General features: G+C 32.1%; 1 protein-coding gene across 1 annotated transcript; it reads right to left on the reverse strand.

The window, feature by feature from the left end:
- Nucleotides 1-3,991: 3,991 nt before the first annotated feature.
- On the reverse strand, nt 3,992-5,889 carry LOC25493717 (protein NBR1 homolog). Its single transcript, XM_024780911.2, has 2 exons — nt 5,818-5,889; nt 3,992-4,668 (listed from the first exon to the last, which is right to left on the reverse strand). The coding sequence occupies exons 1-2, from the start codon at nt 5,839-5,841 to the stop codon at nt 4,222-4,224; spliced, it is 471 nt and encodes a 156-aa protein (XP_024636679.1). The 5' UTR covers nt 5,842-5,889; the 3' UTR covers nt 3,992-4,221.
- Between the last annotated feature and the right edge of the window lie 17,894 nt (nt 5,890-23,783).

Below are 23,783 nucleotides of genomic sequence, written 5' to 3' on the forward strand. Positions count from 1 at the left end.
AAAAAAGTGTTCATGTGTAACCTAAGTGGTCAAGATAGTTTTTTTCTTTGGAGTTTCTATGTAATTATAAAAACAGAATGTTTGTAAATTAGTAGAAGAATGATTTATGAGTTCAGATCAATGTGAAAAGGTTGCATCATCTGTTCCTTTGTAAAAAAAATGTCGTTTCAAGGACAGCAGCAAAAGAAAAGAAAAAGTTTAAGACTGACATAAATTATGAAATCAACAGTTTCATCTCATCAGCAGTATCAAGTGATTACCTACTTCAAACAAGGCTTAATCAACATTAATGAAATCAACACCATGCATCTCATAAAGCATAAAATAAAATAATATTAAACAAAGCTAATTTGATGAGTCAAAGCACAAAAACATCCAATTACTAACTATCCAAACATAAAAACTCAAAGGAACCAATAAGCTGCTAAACACTTATTTGTCTAATAGTTCTTTATCGATACGTTGAGACCATCATACTCTCTTGAGGATGAAAGACTTAACAAGGAGGTTCGAAACTGCAACTCATTTTTTTTAAACCTGATAGACCCTATCTAAACCAACCTTTCCTAACGGCGGGTTGGACGAAAGTGGTTTCGACGGGTAGGATGGATTAGACATTTGATTAACTAAACATAATCGTTGAACACATCTCGACCACAAATCTAGACCCAAAATATAAAAAAAAATACTCCAGGCATATCTAGTGATCTTTTTTCTCAATACATTGTCATCTACTTCAATTCTCAAGAATTCTAATTTCTGCCTCATCATGTCATCCAAATCATCATCATCCACAAGATTCACCAAGTCACCCTCTTCATCAACATATCTCAGACTGAAATTTACATCTGCATTAAAAATGAAATATGACCGTATCTTAGCCCTCAACTCAACCATGTTAATATTCCTTTGATTATTCTCATCCACACGAACATGAAAGTGCATGACGGTATTTTCAAATTTCACCTGCACAAATATAATAAGCGACACGATATTAAGTCCAGAAACTCATGATATTTTTTAGGCTTATATGTATTTTTTGTCCCTCTATTTTATCTAACTTAATGCATTTTTAGTTTCTATATTTTACCTTGAAAGGATTTTAGTCACCATTTTTTGGGACAGAAATCAACACTTTTGAGGTTAAAAATTTGGGTTAGAACCAAAATTGCAAAGATCTGTAAAAATTAGAGAGAAAATCAATTTTAAAATGAGAATTAAAATAAAGTTTTAGTTCAAATAAAGAGCAAAAGTGCATAATTTGATGAAGTGACGATATATATCCAAATTCTGTTTCATGAAACCCACGTTTCAGGGAAAAAGCAAATAATACATATGGAAACCTAATTAAACTAATAACATGCAATGTATCACTTGCGATTCAATTGACACAGTTTCATGAGTATTCCTTTTTTTATTTTATTTTATTTATTTATTTAAAGCTAACTGAACCCATCATAATTGACACAATCGAACTTAATACTTCGAGAAGGAGCACACTCCCATTATAATTCCTAAATAGGGGTAGCAATTGTATTCATTGTTCTACTATCCATCCGATTCGTCTATCAAACTAAAAATTAGTTAACGAATTTAATCCAATCATTAAATAGATGGATTAAATTCATTATATGGTTGTTTTTAATTTCCACCGTGAAATAAAACTAGCTAATTGACTAAAAGCAGTGCATGCATGACGTAGCAAAAATAACTTTACAAAAAAGAAAAACGAATTGAAAGCAAAATAATAAAACGTAAATTAGAAAGAAATGGGAAAATTGAGAACGGAACCTTAATCACCAAAGGAACCTTAATCAGCAAAGAAGAATCCATAGTTATGAAGATGAAAGGAAGTGTCGCAATTAGCCGATAAAGACACTCGCTCTCTGAAGCAGAGAGTGATATAATATGTGTGTATGATGCGTTTGGCTTTTCCAACAAGAAATTATTTTCTTACTTTTTATTTTAAAGTGAAGCAACTTTTTTTTTCTTCTCTCGTTTTGCAAACATGAATACAAAGAGGATCTCCACCACCAATAAACAACCCCAAATAAGTAAATAAGTAGAGGGAAAATTACTATTTCTAGGATGAGGAGTTCTCTTTCTAACACCCTCTCTCTAACACTCACTTTCTTATTGGCTGAAATTCATGTGGGTACCACACATTGAAAATGGATCCCACATAAAGTGGTGAGACCCACATGAGTTTCACCCAATAGGAGAGTGACTGCTAGGGAGAGTGCTAGAAAGAGAGTGTTCCTAGCATTTCTCTTTTCTACAATTCATTACTGGTGTTGCTTCATGCAACCACGAGTTTGTTACATTCACTCACTTTAACATATTCTTGTGAAAATTAACTTTTAATCCCGACATCACTTCAAACAAAATTAGATTCGCTTTCATGGCTCGCAAATTAGACCAACTTTTCTTTCCTCCTAACAAAAGTGTATCGTCAACAAATTGCAAGTGAGAACTGTTGACTGAAGTATTCTGATCCACCTTATAACAAAAAATTGGAGAAAAAAACAAATCGATAGAACAAACAAAACAAATTGAGAAATTTTTGTTTTGAAACTCACAACTATTGATTGAATTAAACAAAAATATGTCAAAAAAACACATTCGGGAAAAAATTGGGAACCCAGGGCAACAAATACATGAAAAAATTGGGATCAAAAGGTACAATCCATGCATAAAATATTGGAATTGGGAACAAACAATGGTAAATGATGCAATAAAACTATTGGTTGCAATGACTCCAAAAAGCCAATCGATGATCACCAATGCAATGAAGCATTTGGTTGCAATGAAATCTTTTTTTTTTTTTTTTTCAAATATCCTAGTGGCTAGAGTTCACACAATTTAATTGTGGAGAAGTGGAGTGTCCGGGTTCGAACCCCGGCCCCTGCATATAAAGTGCAATATCCCTACCAACTGAGTTAAGCTCACGGGGATGGTTGCAATGAAATCTATTCAAGCAATATAACTCTAATTGATGAAATATGCTAGATGGCGCCGTCGCTCATGATGGTTGAAATAGAATTGAGAAAAAACAAAAACTGAAATACGATTTTGAAATAGAATCGGGAGATGTTGGGAGTCCAAGGAGGTTTTTGAAGAATAGAAGAAGCGTGTGTGATTGTTTTATGCTATCAGGTTGCTAATCCAACAAAAACTAGGATAAAAATAATAAAAGGTGAATAAGATGGATTAGAAATGAGTTTAATTTATCCTTTCTTATTGGTGCACCAAACAACAGGATAGTTATCATATTTTGCCTTCATATGTTGTGTACGAAACGGGCTCTTACGGTCTTCGTGAGCTATAGGAAATTGCAATATAACGGAGGTAGGGTTCAAACCCAAAATTTTCCACCTACTTATTTCTAACCACCATGCTATTTGACGGAAAAAATACATCATTAAATTAAATGAAAACAGTACATTTAAACAAATACAACAAGGAAGTAAACTAGTGGTAAGGGTGTCTGGGAGGGTTTTTTCAAGAGAATCGGTTAAATTGCAGGGAAACTACAAATTAGACTTTATAGTTATGAAAACCATCTATTACCCCTTGTTTTGGGATCTGTTATTCTTTCATCACATAAACTTCATACTATTTTCATTACACAAGTGTGCTATTGCTATCCCAGTTGTTCTTTCTAGCCTTACCTAACCATAATTTTTAGAGCACCTTAATGACCTTATTCAAGATTACACCCTCACCCTCACGGATGGCTCTCTTCTTGCTTTTTCCAGCTACCTTCTGGTTGGATTTTTTTTCTTATCTTTTGTATCTATCCTCTACAGCTTCTGGTTGCTATATGGTAGTTTTTTCCTTCTATCTAAATCTTCCTTACAACAAACTTACTATATCTTTTTGCTTATAAATATAATAACATAGCTAAACGGCACCTACTTCAAACATGGCTCATTCAACATTTGATCAAATCAACAGCATGTATATCATCTCATAAAGCATAAAATAAAATAATATAAAACAAAGATATGTTGAAGTGTCAAAGCACAAAAACATCAAATAAACTATCCAAACCTAAAAACCAAGACAAATTCAAAGGAACAAATATCTTGCTAAACATTTTTTTTTTTCTAATAGTTTTTATTATTACTTATTCAGACCAGCACACTCTCTCAAAGGATGATAGACTTGATAAGGAGGTTCAAAACTGCAACTGATCATTTTCGACAACCTTGAAAGGCCCTATTTAAACCAACCTTTACTAACAGGTGGGGGTGGGGGGTGGATGACTTGGACATTTGGTTTACTGAAGATAATCGCCGATACCAACCCAACCCAAGCCACAACAGCAGAACCATAATATATTGCTTCATCCTTCCGCATTATTTTGCCTACAGATTTATGCATCATATTTCTCCATTGAGAGAATTCCAATGGCAAGATTCCATTCCCACGCACAAAAATTCTCCAGAATTTGAATCGTTGTCTCATCAAGTCATTCAAATCATTGTCATCGACAATATTCACCATCTCGGAATCTTCATCAACATAGCTCAGAGTGAATTTTACATCATCAGTAAAATCAAAAATAGACCTTATCTTAGCCCTCAACCTAACCATGTCAATATCAATTTGATTATTGTCATCCACAGAAACATTGAAGCGCCTGTAGGCATCTCCAAACCTCACCTGAACAGAAATAACAAGTGACATGATATGAAGTACGTTATCATATATTAAAACATGATATTTATTTGAGATTAATTTCTAATATGACACCAACATCAAATGGCAAATCAAATATGTATTCCGTCAAATCACACCACTACACCTCACTTTAATGGAACGACATGAAATAGTTGATTCTTATTGGATGTTAGTGTAAAATTAACTATGTTTCATAGATAATATAGGCTAAATACCTCTTTGGTCATTTAAGTTTGACAAAAACACCGAGTTAGTCCTAAGTTTTAATGCACATATTTGAAGTTTTTTAAACTTTCAAGTTTCAAATATATTCTTAAAAGCGTAACGATGCATTAAAGCATTGAATGAATTAACAACTTAAAAATGACTTATTTAAAACTTAAAAAAGTAGAGGGCTAATCCGGTATTTTTGTCAACTTAGAGGTATTTTGTCTATAATATAACATGAAAGAGCTAAATTTTTCAAATGCAAAAAGAATATTATATCATCATATTAATTTATAAGAGAAAGTTACAAATTTGGACTCACCATGCAATAATGAGCAAAGAAAAAAGAGGTGTACCACGAGTATCGTGGATGAACTTCTTCATCCTATACGTCATAGTTTTGCAAGTACCCATGATTTAGAAAAGATTAATTTACACATTGCACAATGAAATTTGATATGAATTTCCAGAAACCACCCATCACATAATTGAACCTACTCGATTGATCCAACATATAACCCTAACAAACTAACATGGAACCGTAGTAAAAAGAACCAATTACCATCATCGATCATGAAAGCCAAATCCATTTTAATAAGAAGATAAGGTAATTCTAACCAAAATATAAACAAATAAATTCGACTGTCATGTTAGACATAAAATTATTTTCATAAAACCCACGTTCTAGGGTAAAAAAAAAAAATGCAATTAGATTCAGATTAAATCCAATTATAAAATATTATACCACTGAAATCAAGCAATATAATCACGATCAGACAAACTCCAAATTAGATGAAAAATCGTATCGGACGAAGAACAAAAAGCAGCGTATGACTCAACGAAAATAGCATAATAAAAAAGAAAAAGATTTGAACGCAAATTAATATAAAAGAATTGAAAAAAGGGGAAAATTGAGATCGGTACCTTGATCACGAAATCAGAAACCATAGCTGACAGAAGAAAAGCGAAGGACGAAAGGGATAGAACTGAAACCCTAACCACTATACACACGGAGAGTGATATATATACGGCTCTTTATTGGCTTTGCCAACAAGAAATTCATTTTTGACAATAACCTTTTTTTATTTTCTTTTCTTTTCTTTTTATTCCTATTATTTTTCTAGGATATTGATGCTACTTCTTCCCAAAGTTAGTGTTTGGGATCCACAAACATATTTCAATTTTTTATTTTATTATCGATACAAATTGTTTTTTTAATGAAGATATTATCCATTTATATAAACAATTAAATTACTTGATTCTTCTAAAAAAATTAAGTTACTTGATTGGCAAGTAAAGATAAAATAGAGAAAAAAACTTTAAGATAAATTTAGAAGAAAAAAATAATATACCAAAACTTACTATCTTTTTATATAAAAATAAATAAATATTTGAAGGTAAAAACTTAGTGCATTTCTATAGTTATTTATTCCGCATGGTTCATAACTAAATTATTCATGATTTCTGTAGATCCATAATTTTTTCATAGTTTATTATGAATAAAAAGATATATTTTTAGCTAAGAACCATACGAAAAACGTAAATGCACCTATGTTTTGTCCATATTTAAAAATTTTGATTATTGAATTAAATTGTAAATAAAAATACTTCATTTTTTTAACTAAAATAAAAAAATAGTTCATATAAATGGCGAAAGTGGAAAGTAAAAAGGCAAGCCATAAGTTTGTATTCATTTTGTTTCGGACTAGGCCAAGATTTAATCCATAAGTGAACTAAATCACCATAAGCATGTAGCGCTTAAACGAACCATAACATGGAATCACTTTAGATGCATACTAAAACAAGGATGTTGACCCAAACAAGATCGTTTGATCAGGATCACCTCATGATCTATCTACAACTATCCTTTAAGACAAGTGTTCGATCAGGGTTTTGGGTCCTAAAACCCTATTTTCCAACTATAAAACCTAACTTATGGTCTAGGTGCATGCACACTATTCTCTACCCTAAAAACCTCACAGTCACAAAACTTACTTACTTGGTCATCAAAGCATTTACAGGCACACCCTCTCGGTGGAGATGTCAATTAACTTCTAACATCTTAAACTTTTTATCACCCATTCATGTTGTTGATCTTATGTCTAAATGGATTAATGATGTGATCTCCGGGAAACGCACTTCGCTATTTCACAACTTTTTTCTTCTAAGATCATATGGCTAACATGAGACATGGATGAAAATTTTCTAGCTTAGTCGTCGCCAACCTCTATCCAAACAAACATCAAATAACAACTTTGCAATTTCACTTCCAAAACAAGAAGTTTATCTTCGAAACATGGACTAATAACCTCCTTCGTGACATCTTGTTGTTTGTCCAACGGTTTTCTGAAGTCATAACAAAGCAAGGTGAGCGCCTGACTCGCATCACGAAAGGCTTTCAAAAGTTATCGTTAGTTGTTGGTGAAAATCAAGACCCTCATCAACATGCTATCATCCTTCAAGAGGACCCAAACCTCTACCAAGAAGCTGAATATCTCCATCTCAATCTACTAGAATATGTGGGCATCATGCAGGAGGCCATAAAAGTTACCGTCAGATTATCAACTTTACCGCTCCACATCGTTAGAGATAAAAAGGTTTAGAACTACTGCGTAATATATAACAAATTTGTGTGTTTCTTACACAATAATCACTAATGCTTAGTGGCTCAGCCTTCTAATTTTTAAACTCGGAAGATGAGTTCTATTAGGGAAAAATCAATAAAAGCAATATGATTAATTGTATTTTTGTCCCCCTTATTTTATAAATCTCATGAAAATAGTTTTATTTTTTAAAACCGAACTTTTTGATCCTCAATTTTCACATTTGTTACAACTGAGTTTTTAAGCTATGTTTTTTTGGCCCTATAGTAATGATTTAACTCCAAAAATTTTGATTTATTGTTTCAATGTTGAATTTAAAAAATATGGATTGAGACCAAAATTACAACAAATATAAAAGTAGAGAAACCAAAAAGCTTGATTTTAAATGGACTATTTTTTTGAGTTTTACAAATTAAAAGGGACCAAAAAATAATACTAAAATAAGTCTAAAATTATATAGTAAGCGTGTAAGCTTTGGGAAAAAAAAAAAAAAGTGTCAACAGCTTTAAATACAAAATTAACAAGTAACTAAAATGGATTTGAAAAGGAGAAAACTTAGGTACAATTCCTTAGGTACTTTTCCTATGGTTCTTAACTAAATTCACCATGATTTTCTCAAAGTTTTCTCCATTTGAAAATATAGCTTATAGTATAGTTTAGCTCAACAAAGAAAAAGTACATATAATGGGTCGATTTGGCCGAATCGAAACAATATAGGGCATAACTAACATGCTAACTTAATTAACACTACTTAAACTATACATACACTTTTAAAAGTGATTACACAAGTTCCAAATTATTTATATTTGTTTATTTAACTAGTGTCTCATAGACACTTGTTAATATTTTAGGAGATTTAAAGTATTAAAAAAAAAATGTAAGATTATAAAAGTAATTTTAAAATCCAGGGATGCAAGTGCATCACCTCACCTATGTAGCTCCGCCAATACCAGTACATGTATTCATTTTTTTAGTCTATCATTTGCTTATAAATAAATAAAATCTGTTAAACAAAAAAAAAAAAAAACGACACCAACATCAAACAAGGCTCAATCAACATCAACCAAATATACACCATGTATCTCATAAAGCATTAAATAACATAATATAAAAAAGCAAAGATATGTTGCAATGCAAAGCACAAGAACATCCAATTAACAATCCAAAAAAAATAACCTGCTAAATACTTATTTTTCTAATAGTTTATTATTGATACTTTGAGACCATCACACTCTCTTGAGGATGATAGACTTGATAAGTGGTTGGTAACTGCAACTCATTTTTGACCATATCTAAACAAACCTGTCCTAACAGCGGGTTTGATGAATGATTCGACGGGTTGGATAGGTTGGGCGGGTTCGACAGGTTCAACGGGTTGGGTGGGGAGGATGGATTCAACTTTTGGTTTGGTGAGCATAATTGCTATAAGCGCTGAACACAACCCACCGGCAAAAGCACAACCAAAAGCTAATACTTCTTCCTTCAATATAAATTCCCAGACGGATTTACTGATCTTACTTTTCCATAAAGAGAATTCTAATGGAAGGAATCCATTGCCATATACTTCAATTCTCAACATTTCTAATTTCTGCCTCACCACATCATGCAAATCATCATCATCCACAAGATACACCGTGTCGTCCTCTTCATCAACATATTTCAGACTGAAATTTGTATCAGCGGTAAAATTGAAAACAGACCGTATCTTAGCCCTCAACACAACCATGCTAAGATCCATTTGATTATTCTCATCCACACGAAAATTGAAGCGCTTGAAGTTACTTCCACATTTCACCTGTACAGATATAACAAGTGACATATGATATTTTTGTTTTGCACTCTTATCTATGACGTACGGATACAGAAACGACACAGGCATGCCAACACCGCTAATAAATTGTGAAAATTTCATAATTAAGTGTAATCACATGTGTGAGTGATTTCAGGACACACCTTTTTTAAGGAATGTTCGTGCTTACAAAATTATCACTTTTTGACCAAAAATTACCACTATTGGGGGGAAAAGTCAACGGTTTTTGAGTCAAAAAGTTGGTGTTAGGACCAAAATTGCAACAATATGTAAATGAGTTATGATACATAGACAACTTAAGGTGACAATATACACCTCTTAACACCCACACAAGCACACTTTCTCTTTGCTCTTTTCACTTCCTAGTGTATGGGGTGTACCAGGGTGTACTGAAATAAAGGGTGTTTATGTGACATTTTTCTATGTAAATGCACCAAAAATCTGGATTTTGAGATGGGAGATTAAAATCTTATTTCAGTTAAAATAACAAAACTATAAGTGCATACACAAGGGATAATTTGATGAAATATATAACAACAGGCATTCAAATTCACTGTCATGCTATGCTATGAAGTATGGGTACGAACACGGGCACCAACACCACTACTAATTTGAAAATATCATATAATTTAATGTCAGTGTAATTATATATTTCGGTGTTATGGCGGTGTCGGACACAATGCGTCGACATGTGTCCAACATCCGAGGAGTGTCCGTACTTGATAGCTATCATCAAACTTAAGTTTTGAGAGGAAAACAAATCATTCATATGTAACCCTAATTAACATGTAACGCGCTAGCCATATACTAATAAAAATTCGACCAGAAATTAATTGAAAACATTATAATCATTATCAAAAAAGAAAAGAAAGAAAGGGACCTTTGCCACCAGATGACTATCCATAGCTGATAGAACGAAAGAGATGAAGGACGAAAGGAAGAGGAGTGAAACCCTAACCTGCCTGCCAACTGCTATATATACACACCCACTGAAGTGAAGAGTGATATATATCGCTATTCTTTTTGAGGAATATTTATCGCAATTTTACTCTATTAATACTGCTTTTTCATTACTTTTCGGTAAAGTTACTTTGTTGTGGGACCCGTAATTGGGTATTATGATCCATTAGGCTAAATTTATTTTTTATTTTTACCTAAAAAAAAATTTATTTAATTCTCTTTGAAATTTAATGAAATTTTCCAAGATTGTTTATAATATTATTAGAATATCTTTAAAAGGTCCCCGTGAATAATATGTAAGGTCTAGGGTTCAGACTTCGACCACCACAAAATATCTTTAAATATTTTTTATAATTTTTCAACAAAAACATGTGTCATATATGAATTTTTTTATGTTTTTTATGCTTAAAAATTCATAATTAGTTTATATTTTTATTTTAAAAATTATAATTTTTTTAAAACATTCTTATAATCTAAACATTTATGGAAATTGTGGTTCAAGAATATGAAATCTAAATATAAGTTGTTGATTTACAAGTAGATTAAAAGTGGTGATTGAAACTTTTGGGAGACTAATAGTCAAAGAATTTTTTTAGAGATTAAAACGAAAAAATGGTATATCTATTTATCGATTGAGTACATTTATCGATACACTTCACTTCCTTAAAAAAAAATCGATACACTTCACTTGTGCCCCAAAAGTGTTATAGATATCCATTGAGTATATTTGATATTCCCGCTTCAAGAAAAAAAAAAAAGTTTCCCTTCAAAACAAAAAATGTTATTCCTAACTAGAGTAGAGCCCGAACTTTCTCTCCACTGTTATTCCTAATTAGAAAATATGTTATGCCAAATTATTTCTTTGACTAACAATAAATTATATTCGTTCATTTAAATTGATAGAGTACACCGATACGATACAAATTTACTAAAAACAAATGCACTTAAATGTTGCTAGGTATCTTTGTCTTTTTGAGGGGTGTTGGGAGAAATATTAGAAGCCTCTAGGGTAATTTTTGCAAGAAAGATATATTGTGACTGATTTGGAGTAAATTTACTTCTGGTGGGTCCAAATCCTATTAGGTCGGATCGCATAATGGGTTGCAGAAAGTTTGGGGTGTTTCACCATCAAATCTTTCTATACACTTCTTCAATCCTTTTGACACCACCGCAACATTGGTAAACCTATTGAAGAAGAGTAATGATATTTTTACAACAATTTTGTGATAACTTTAGGGATAAGCTTCTACTTCGAGAGAGAGAGAGCATTGAAAGTATGAAAAATAGTAGTTTCAAAGTTGTCCATAATAATTGTATAAATATCATTTTCATGGAAGAATTACACACAATCACAAAAAATTGGTACTTTTGGATGATATCTACTAAGAAATAAAGACTTAATTATACAAATGGTCCCTATAACATAGGTCACTTTTGATTTAGTCCGACAATCCTTTTTATTTGTTGAAGTGACAAAATTGTTTGCATGTCAGTGTTGATTGGGATTGAGACATGTCCTCCTGAACTCTAGCTAGTTTCATTACGGAATGGCAAAAATGTCCTTAGCTCTTAAAGAAAAAATTCATCTTTTTCAATACAAATACAAAACCCATAAAATGCAAGGAATTAAACAATTTTCATCTCCAACCTCATAAACATCAATAAAAGGGATCACCACCACAACAACCATGAAGGAGGGAAAATAAGGAGATGAAAGAGAAACAAAAAAGTACAACATACGCGGATAGAGAAATAATATTTATACAATCATTTTATAAAAAAAAATTGGAACAACTTTCTCTCGCTCTCTTCCATACTCACAATGTTTTCTCGTTATTTATCTCCATATTTCTCTCTCTTGTTTTTTTCGCAAAAGAAGGGAAAAATGGTTGTACCAAATGTTGTTCAGAAACTGGTTGTACAAATATACTCCTTAAGCTTATATAGGTTACATAGTTTAACTCTCTTAATATGGGTTTGTTTACAATTTGAACATATGGTTTATCTTCTCCATCCCGATATTCCTATCACACTCTCTCTCGTACACCACTCAACTTATCCCCAGGATCTTCTTAAACAATTTGGAGGTCATGTTCTAATCTAAGAAATCAGACCCTTAATGAGAAAAAACACAACAAAAAATTATTTTTTTATGTAAATTATAAATAACTTTAAAAACGTGTAAATAATGTCAATAACATAAAAAAATAAAGAAATGTTTTAATCAAAACTTATTTATATGTTTAGTCCCTACAAATTGGAATCACTTAATTTTTAGTCTATGTACTTACTAATCCTTTCAAAAAATTTATGCAATTACTAATCATTTGAATTTTAATCCTTGAACTCATTTTATTGATGCCACATCATGATTTAGCTGATGTGACATTGACGAATAGGCCAACCACATGTTGGCTCACACAAAATGAGGGTGATCTGACTAAAATACCTCTTCCTTCATCAGACATTGGTGAAATGACCAATATTCCCTCACTTCATCCCATCGCTTCCCTTATTGTGGTTTCCCTTCTTCTCTATAGCTAATGTGAAAGAATGATCTTTAGAATCCATAATGGTTTGGAACAACTAAGGGCATTTTCGTCTATACTGTTTAGTTTTTAATGAGTTGTCAAACTTCTCTCCTTGTCATCCTGATCAAGTCAACAAATCAGCGACATTTCTGTAATTAAATGGGTTTGGGGACTAAAACTCGAGTGATTAATCTTTGCAAAACAAAATTGAAAGGATTAACAAATTCATGAACCAAAACTCAAGTGACCCCTATTTGTAAGGACTAAACATATATACTATATATAAAGAAAACTACCCCTTTCAGCACTTTTGAGTTGGATTTTTCCTTTCCAAAAATACCCTCATTTTTCAATACAAATAACACATGTAATAAATAGATAAGAATAAATTTAAATATTAAAACAAATGTAACAAACAATATATATATATATATATATATATATATATATATATATATATATATATATATCAGTTTTTTTCCTTTATCATTTAAAAATTGTAAAACATTAGATGAGTATATTTATATTTACTTTTTAAGTATTCCAATTATACCCTTAAAAATATTCTATAATAAAGATTGAAGTTGGTGTCATTAAAAAAAAATTAGATTATATTTTTTTGTTATATTGTAGGTGTCATTGAAATAGATAATCATAATCAGTTTGGTTTTTTGGTAGTGGCCATGGTTTGAACCCCGAACCTTGCATATACTATGCATTGTCCATACTAATTGAGCTAAGCTCACGAGGACATGGTTAGTTTGGTTTGTTATAACTTGAAAGCAACAAACATTTATATTTATATTTTTAATTTTAATCAAAATCAAAATTTCATAAAAAAATACCGTTCATAATTTTCAAACGTTAATGCAATAAAAAAAGCAGAAAGACGGGCACATATGTGCCCATATTTTCGCTAGTATAAATAAGTTTACATCAATATTTCTAACTACTTAAAATGAGTCATTACTCTAACATATTTTGAAGCAAATTCATCACCCAAGTCTTCCCGTAATAAATAAATGCAAATGCCACCCAAACCAAACATTTTATAGATTATAGTATAATTATTTTCATACACCCTCTCTCTTTCTCTCTCTTCTATCCATCTCAAACCCTAGCCGTCGCCCCTTTCTTCTTTTTCTTTTTGTCAGAGGGGTGATTTAAGGTCAATTTTGACCCAAAAATCACCCCTGCGAATTGTTTTTCCTTCTACCCTAATTGAATAAGTGATTTCACATATTTTCAGTTTTCTTTCGTTTGTTTTTGTGATTTCGTCGTCTCTGCACGACTCTGTTTGTTTTGATTTCCCGTCTTTGTGCGGTGTGTTTTTTATTTCCTGTCTAATTAGTGCGGTGTATATTTGATTCAGGTTGAAAGATTAGCTTTGAGAAACTGCAGATTCGATCAATGACTTTGGTGTCATCAACGTTGCAGATCCGGAGACATGAGTATGAGTAGAGTATGAGTATTCCAGAGACTTGAATATAGTCATATTTGTAGACATAAGTATTTTGCCGTTTTATGTTATTAACACAGATGCATGTTGTGAGTTTGTTCACAGTTTCATCATTCTTGTTTTTAGCGAATTTGAATTTGTATTATATCGATGTGTTCTATCAATTTGAATTATGAATATTGTTTATTTTTGTAAAAAAAAAAAGTATTATTATTTTCTTCCATTCGGTTTTTACTTTTTTACCCTTTAGTTATATTGACATTGAATTGTGAAGTCAAAATTAGGTTTTGGGTTGGGTAGGAAAGTCTCAATGAGTTGCGGGGATTTGGATCCTTTCACACTAGTTTTTGAGAATTGATGTTTACACATTTGATAAGACTGAGAAACACGAGTAAAATACGATTTTGCTCCCTCGGCAGTTAACTGCCGAAGAATTAATAATCCGGCTGCAGTTAACTGTCGAGGAAAACCTCGGGAGTTAACTACCGAGGAACTTAAAACCTGAAATTAAATAAGGAAATACACTAAGTTTTTTCCTTAATTAAATTTAATTCTTTAATAAGGAAATATTTGTAATTATTTGTAATTAATTTCATTGATGTCTATCATTATTCAAGGTAATAAAAAATATTTAAAGGTAATAAAAAAATATTCTTAATCTTAACCAATATATATTCTTAATCTGCAAAGTTGACGACTCCAAAGTCATTGTCATTGACCAGATATGCACTTGCTCAAAGCTAATCTTTCAACCTGAATCAAATAAACACAGCACTAAGATGGGAAATCAAAAACGCACCGCACAAAGACGGGAAATCAAAACAAACAGAGTCGTTCAGAGACGACGAAATCACAAAAATAAACAAAAGAAAACAAAAAATATGTGAAATCACTTATTCAATTAAGATAGAAGGAAAAACAATTCGGAGGGGTGTCACCCCTCTGAAAAGAAGAAAAAGAAGAAATGGGTGACGGCTGGGGTTTGAGAAGGAGAGAAGAGAGAGGAAGAGAGAGGTTTTTCAGTTTTTTAAAATTAAAAAATATGGTTTTTGTCGTTGAAAAATTTATACGTTTGTTTTTCTTAACATGTACCATAAAAACACAAGTTAACAAGACCATTTCTTTTAATATATTTTTGCTTAGGAAAAAAATGTTTGTTAGACACTCTATATTAGTGTATATACATTGAGAGAGAAACAATAGAGAGTGATTTGATATGCTAATGTGATATAATAAATGTAGAGCAATATAGATGCCCAAATATGATTGTTGTAAAAAAAAACATGGTTAAAACATCTACTTCAAACAAGACTCAATCAACAATGATAAAACATAAAATAAGATCAAATAAAATGATATAAAACAAAGATATGTTGTTGTGTCAAAGCACAAGAACATCCAATGTTCCAATTAACAATCCAACACTTAAAAATAAGACAGATTCAAATAAACAAATAACCTCCTAAAGACTATTTTTTTCTAATAATTTAGTTCTTCTTACTTTCAGATAAACTCACTCATTTAGAGGATGATAGACTTGAGAAGGGTCAATAGACCTAAAACTAAAGACGCTCTAACCCATTTTCTTTCAGTGGGTTCGTCGTCTGGTAGATTGAAAACAATCGCTAAACACAACACACCCAAAGCCACAACAACAAAAACATAAACAAGACTGTAAAATAATATTTCTTCGTTAAATATTATTTCCTTCCATATCTTTTTGCCAAGATTATGGATCATATGTACTTCAATCCTCAAGAATTCTAATTGTTGGCTCATCATGTCATGCAAATCATCATCATCCACAAGATTCACCAAGTCACCCTCTTCATCAACATATCTCAGAATGAAATTTGCATGACTAAAATTGAAAATAGACCGTATCTTAGCCTTCAAACTAACCATGTTAAGATCCACTTCATTATTCTCATCAACATGAACACTGAAACGTCTGAAGGTATTTCCATATTTCACCTGCAGAGAGTTCACAAGTGACGTTACATGAAGTCTTTCTATCATATGTCAAAAACATGTTATTGGGAGATTTTTTTTTTTATTATTCAAACTTAATTGCAGATTTGGTCCCTTACTTACGAAATTTATATACATGAAGTTTCTAGACAAAACAAATAATGAGGTGATGTGTTTTAAAAAACACGACATACAATCTGATGACACGAAATGATTGACATCCATGGAATAAAAAAAGGCAGCCGGTGCAGTAAAGTTCCGCATACGCGGAAGGGTCACCACCATCTTGTGTATTGAAAGCAGTCTTATCCATGTGACAAGAAAATCTTCTTAACATCCATGGAATATTACAAGAAAACTTTTGACATTTTTAGAGGTCCACGTACACCAAAAAAAAAAAAAAAAAGAACAAACAAATCATTCTTATGGAAACCTAATTAACGTAACATGCATCCCTTGCAATTTCAATTTGTTATATCCGCGTTTCTATCATCAAAACAATAAAACTAAAACCGAAATTAGAAAGGCATGCACAAAAACTTCATGCAAAAAAGTTTCATGCAATCAAATACTACGGACGCACTGACACCTATACCTATACCTATAATAATTTGAAAAAAAATCACATAATTCAGAGTATCCGTGCTTCATAAATACTGATAAAATTCACTTCGACCATGCAATACCTAATTGACTAAAATAGTGCATAACGCAGGAAAAATAACATAACAAAAAATGAAAATGAATTCAAAGCAAAGTAATGAAACAAAAAATAGAGAGAAAGTGGGAAATAAAGATCGAACCTTTATCACCAGAGCAGAGCCCATAGATACAATAATGAAAGTGATGAAGGATGAATGGAGGGAGTGTGAGGAGAGTGATACTTCTCTAAATTTCTTCTTTGACTTATTATTTGTTTTTTTTAGATTGATTTTCGGGAAATTAGTTGTGGGAAGCAATTTTTAGTTGCAAAAATATTTGGAATAACACTCACTCGAAAAGCTGAAACCAAACTTGAAAGTGTTGCAACTTAAAACGAATAAAGGTAGGCCAATTAAGTAGGAGTGTCAATTTCAAATAGACCTAAATAACAATAATCAGACAATTTTATCCGTAAACTATTAAAAATCAACTAAAAGTCCATAAGTTATTCTCTCATCCAACTATTTGGTCCCTCAAATAACAAAATCGGTTGTTTTTTATGATAGTTTAAGGATTAAATTAATTTTATTTGTTTTTTGTAGTTTAAGGTCGTTGATTTAGGCCCCGTTTGTTAAGGATTAAAATAAAAGTGATTTTCACATAAAATAATTTAGATATTATATTTTAGAGATTGTATGAAAAATCAGATTCTATTTTGCGTTTGTTTACCACAATAAAAATCACTTTTTTTAAACAAATAATTTAATTTGTTTGTATACAACTATATAAAAGGGATGAGATTTTTTTTATTACAAAATTAGTTTAATCTTTTAAAACATATTTTCTCTCTCCTCTAAAAAAGATCTAATTTTTGAGAAGCTGCTCTTAACAGCTTCTTATTTGAATCTATTTTTAGATTTTTGTTAGATTCTGATTTTTTTTTAAACTGTAACAAACTGATGCAAAACTCTTAAAAGTGATTATTTTAAGAAAAATGATTTTTTCCTGAAAAAAGTTATAACAAACGGGCTCTGAAATAATTTATGGACTAAAATGATGAGTTTATTCCCTAAATAATATTTGAACCAATGGTCAATTGGGCATGTGAAAATATTATTTCTCCATGTCATACCATAAACCAAATATTTGTATGACATACCATTACATTGGGATGTAGTGGATGATTTGGAGAAATAAATGGTTACTATTGGATGGTTTTACATTATCAACGCATATCTTATTTTCTCTCGTATTCTCGAACTCTTGACAACTCGACAATGGAATAGTGGCAAGACATGTCAAAAGATCAAATCGGCTATTGATACTATGTTCAAATATGTTTGATATTAACTTGATACAATACAAAAGACTAAATAATACTTAAAAAAAATACTAAATCCTATTTATTATAGAGATATTAATAGACCGAATCTGTTCAAAAGAAAAAAAACAATATATAGATCGAATATTGTACAAATAACAATATATAAAGGGGATAAACAATTTTGGGTTAAAAAAATTCTTTTCAATTATACCCTTAATTTAAACTATTTTTCATTTTTTATAATATTATTTAATTTATCAATTAAAAATTGGTTGAACCTCATTAAAACATGAACAATCTACAACATTAGGAGAACAATTCACAGCAATAGAAACAATATTGAACATCTCATTTTAAATCAGAGAACTGGTTTTCAATCACTTCTCATCTCATTTTAAATCCGTGGCAGTTGAAAGACCTAGCATTGAGAATCTCAATTTTAATATGCTTAATTTAGGCCAATGTGGTGAGCTAACTAAACCATTTTCAATTGACGAAGTTAAACAAGCTGTTTGGGATTGTGAAAGTTTTAAAAGTCCTGGACCAGATGGTGTTAATATGGGGTTTGTTAAGGATTTTTGGCCGGAGCTCCGTGATGATATTATGCACTTCTTTTCTGATTTTCATAGGAATGGGAAGTTGTCAAAAGGCATCAACAGTACTTTTATTGCTTTAATTCCTAAAATCGAGTGTCCGCAACGCCTGAATGATTTCAGATCAATATCTATGGTTGGAAGTCTTTACAAAATTCTTTCCAAAGTTCTCTCCAATAGATTGCGAAGGGTTATGTCTAGTGTTATTTCAGAAACTCAATCAGCTTTTATTCATGGTAGGCAAATTCTTGATGGTATTCTCATCGCTAATGAGATTGTGGAAGATGCTAAGCGCCTGAAAAAAAGATTTGCTCTTATTCAAGGTTGATTTTGAGAAGACCTTTGATTCCATTAATTGGTCATACCTTGAAGCTGTCATGAAAAAAATGAATTTTCCTACATTATGGCGTAAGTGGATTATGGAATGTGTCAATACAGCCTCAGCTTCTGTTCTTGTTAATGGTAGCCCAACAGATGAATTCAAACTTGAACGAGGGTTGAGACAAGGTGGCCCTCTTTCACCTTTTCTATTTTAAATAGCAGCTGAAGGGTTAAATGTTATGATGAAGGCTCTTGTAGAGGTTGGCCTATTCTCTGGCTACAAGGTTGGCGCAAATAATCCTATTTCCATCACTCATCTTCAATTTGCTGATGACACCTTGTTGATTGGGGAGCGAAGCTGGGCCAATATTAGAGCGTTGAAAGCTCTGCTTCTTCTCTTTGAAGTGACTTCTGGTCTTATGGTGAACTTCCACAAAAGTATGTTAGTTGGTGTTAATATTCATGATTCTTGGTTGGTTGAGGCAGCTTCTGTTCTTAATTGCAAATTGGGCAGAGTCCCCTTCCTTTATCTGGGGTTGCCTATAGGTGGGGATTCTCGAAAACTAAAATTTTGGCAACCGTTGACTGACCGTATTAAGTCAAGATTATCTGGTTGGAAGAGTAGAAATCTTTCTTTGGGTGGTCGTTTAGTTCTCCTAAAGTCTGTCTTGTCCTCTCTTCCAGTCTACTTTCTTTCCTTCTTCAAAGCTCTCGCGGGTATCATTTCTTCCATTGAATCTATATTTAATTGTTTTTTTTTGGGGGTTGTGAGGAGGTTAGGAAAATTTCTTGGATTAACTGGGACACTATTTGTTCCAAAAAGGAGGAGGGAGGTTTAGGTGTGCGAAGGATTCAGGAATTTAATTTAGCTTTACTTGGTAAATGGTGTTGGCGGATGCGGGTTGAAAATAGAAGTTTGTGGTATAGCGTTTTATCTGCTAGATACGGTGGGGTAGGAGGTAAAATTGTCGAGGATGGGCGGTTTAACTCTATTTGGTGGAATAATTTGATAAATGTTAAAAATGGGGCTGGTGTGGGAGGTGGGAGTTGGATTGATGATAATGTTGGGCGGGAGGTGGGAAATGGTGCCCAAACTTTATTTTGGTGGGATCCTTGGATTGATGGGTTAGTTTTGAAGAATAGTTTCAGTCGCCTTTTTTATCTTGCTACTAATAATTTGGCAACTGTGGCTGAAATGTATTCTTCTGGGTGGGGGGTTGAGGGTGAAGCTTGGCAGTGGCGGCGACGTTTGTTGGCTTGGGAGGAAGAGAAAGTGCAGGAATGTTGTGATATTTTATCTAATATTGTTTTGCAGCCTAATCATCTTGACAGGTGGATTTGGCACTTGCATGCCTCCAACAGTTATAATGTTACAAGTGCTTATAATCATCTGTTGACATTCACCAGTAACAACTTGTCGGTTACTCACATGACTGAAATTTGGAACAAGGAAGTGCCTTTGAAAATCAGTCTCTTCGCTTGGCGCTTATTACGTGATAGATTACCTACAACGGACAATTTAATCAAAAGACACATTTTACATCCGAATGTTCATTTTTGCGTGGGGCGATGCGGCATGATAGAAGATGCAAAACACTTATTCATCTCTTGTGATTTTTTTGGCAAACTTTGGTATGGCATTTATCACTGGCTGGGTTACCAATTAGTGCTTCCGGAAAATGTGTTAGACCATTTATATCAATTTGGCACCTTTAGCGGCTTCTCTAATAGCAAACGCTCAACACTTAATCTTATTTGGCTATCTTGTGTGTGGGTGATCTGGCGTGAAAGAAATGCTCGCATATTTCACCAAAAAGAAGCTTCTTTTAATCAATTGTTAGATAAAGTTAAGCTCCAATCATACTGGTGGCTGAAAGCGAACCGACCTAGTTTTGTTTTCTCCTACCATTCATGGTGGTTGAACCCTTTACCTTGCTTAGGAATATTTATGTAACAGGGTAGCCTTCTTTTTTGTTCTTGTTTTGGCCTTTTGGCACTCTTGTAATTGACTCTTTTAGCTGGGGTTTTGGCACTCCTTGTGCTGAAATCTCCAAGCTTTCAGTATTTTAATCCATTTTAGTTTCTTAAAAAAAAATATTGAACATCATAAAAAACCTTATTTTGATCTTATATGAAAATATTATATTTTGTGGTAATATTTTTTCTACCAATTTTACCTTCACTTAATTAATTTTTACCGTTTTATCGCTCATTACCAATAAAAACAAAAGGAATGTGCCCGTCTTTAAGCGAGAATCAATAACAAGTACAATATCCTCGTGAGCTTAGCTTAATTGGTATGGACAATGTATAAAATATACAAGGTCCGGGGTTCAAACCCCGGCCACCACAAAAAAAAAAAAATAACAAGTACAATAATAACTAAAATTAATCTTAAGAGATTTTAAAGATATTCTTTTTCGTTTTGGTACAATAATATAAGATATTTTCTACAGATTTTTTTTAAGGAATTCTATAGAAAAGTTATGTGCTTCAGAAAATAGAAAGAAAAAAAATTAATGGGATCCAAATTATAAGATTTACATACGGGCAAGCAATGATAATTCATGTTTACAATAGACAACAACAAGTTTTTCAAGACAATCAAAAACTGGAGTTTTCAGGAACAGAGCCAACCAAATGAAAATAATATAAAAAAATGCAAAGCTTTAGAATCTCCCCTCAAAGTTTCAAAAGATGTCAATGTTAATTACATGTAATTTTTCTATGCCTGAAAAGTTATTTGCTCATTACACGAAGTCAGAAACATATTCAACTAGTTTTTTTTTCCTAAACAATATCGATCTAAATCTTCTATGAAGATGTAATAATAAATCTACTACTAGCTTAGTAGTAATAATCATGATAAAGAAAACTCGAAACTAATTTACTTATTTGATCTGAATAAGACTCTGACCAAGTGCCACACCACATCAAGTGTTATTCGTCTACCTCGTTGAACCAAAACCTTGCGACGGTTGCCTGCAAAAGTTAAAAGCACAAATAATGTGATCCATATCACCATGATTGCTCGGAAAGACAAGATCATCACCGACGCAACCACCACAGTGACGGCCATGTAAAGAAAGGGTACATTCGAATGGTTGAAAACAAAATAGAACACGGCCAAGGTGACCAACAACGTTGTGATTGTGATTATGCTAATAATTCTGGTCATACTTTGGCAGCAGGCTCTCATAAACCAAAGGAAGATGCTAAAATTAATAATAACAAAGAAGAACAAATTGGTGTATATATAATATATGTAATGTAATGTAGCCACTAACTAGTGCTTTACAATGGTGGACTATATTATATTATTGCATCAATCATGTGCAGCACATGGGCTATTGGAGAGGTGGTGGTTTTAGGACTTAGCATAGTGATGGCTGTGAAATTGTAATTTATAATAAATAAATTATAAATAATAGCATAATGTCTACGGTGTATATTGAGGGTCTGAGAAAAGGAAATATTCCTAAAGTGATTACAAGTTCCTATCGAATGCTACAGTGTGTTATTCTTCCTCCCAGCCTAACATCAACAATTATTACAACCGCGTTACTATATGATAGTATAATTTGGGTCAGGCTCAAAATATACATCATTTTTTAAGTATACTTTTTCTATCGAATTTCTTAACGATTATCCTTAGAAAACTTGTTAGTGAATACAAGTTTGATTGAGTAGGTAGGTATCTCTCATCCAATATCATATCATATTTTTACATCAATCTATTTTAAAATTAATTCAGATGTTAAACAGATTTTTTCGACAAACCAAACTCCAAATACCTAAGATTTACCTTATATATATTGATAAAAGAAAATCTGAGAAAAAGGGAAAAAAAAATTCCGAAATTGATTTTATTTTCCTTTCGAAATTGATATGCCTACAATTATATCAGATCTTAGGATCAAATTATTAATGTGAGTAGCTTCTAGTTGTTTCTATATATAAATTTACTACTAGTATGGATTGCATGTTTTTACAGTAGTTTCTCAATTAGATATGCGGTCTCTTTTTGCACTGTTCTATACTCCATAAATATGTGGATTACATGGATATTGTCGGTAGTTTCCATTAACTGTTTTGCTTGACAAGTGCTTGAGTAAAGGATATTGGACATTGTTTGAGAAACTTTATAACAAGAAAATTAATATTGAAAATACAAGTCAAAAGGTAAAAATTACACAACTTTTTGTGTAAAAATTACTCATGTTAAACAATTCTCTAATCACACATGTTAGCATTTTTAATTAACCAATCATGAGATCATCAAACAATTAATTGACTATATATGTGTTAGGTGATTACTCTTTTGGCGAGTCAATGATCATCATATTGAAATAATTCACACAAATAAGTTGGACACGATATTTTAACCAAATGTCATAACTTTTAGAATTTTGCTCTTCACCCAGCACATTTCGCTCGCACCCTGCAACCATGTCCAAAATGCCCCTGCGCTAGTTAACTAGCGCAAGTGTAAACTTGTGCGCAAGTTAAGTAGCGTTGCGCATGTTAAGCGGCGCAACTGTAAACTAATGCGAACTTTAAGTGGCGTAAAGTGCCTACTTTTTTATTTATTTATTCAATATGGTGCAAAGTCGAAAATATTTTATTTATTCAATATGATTCAATAAATTATTTTATTTAATCAATATGGCGCAAAG

Source organism: Medicago truncatula, chromosome 4, assembly GCF_003473485.1.
Source record: "Medicago truncatula cultivar Jemalong A17 chromosome 4, MtrunA17r5.0-ANR, whole genome shotgun sequence".
Lineage (NCBI taxonomy): Eukaryota > Viridiplantae > Streptophyta > Magnoliopsida > Fabales > Fabaceae > Medicago > Medicago truncatula.

What these genes read in the sequence shown, in the direction of transcription:
- LOC25493717 (XM_024780911.2), bottom strand. Translation starts at nt 5,841, where the DNA reads ATGGTTTCTGATTTCGTGATCAAG. An exon ending in TTTCTGATTTCGTGATCAAG is followed by an intron (nt 4,669 to 5,817) that starts GTACCGATCTCA and finishes ATTTCTGTTCAG; the next exon opens with GTGAGGTTTGGAGATGCCTA.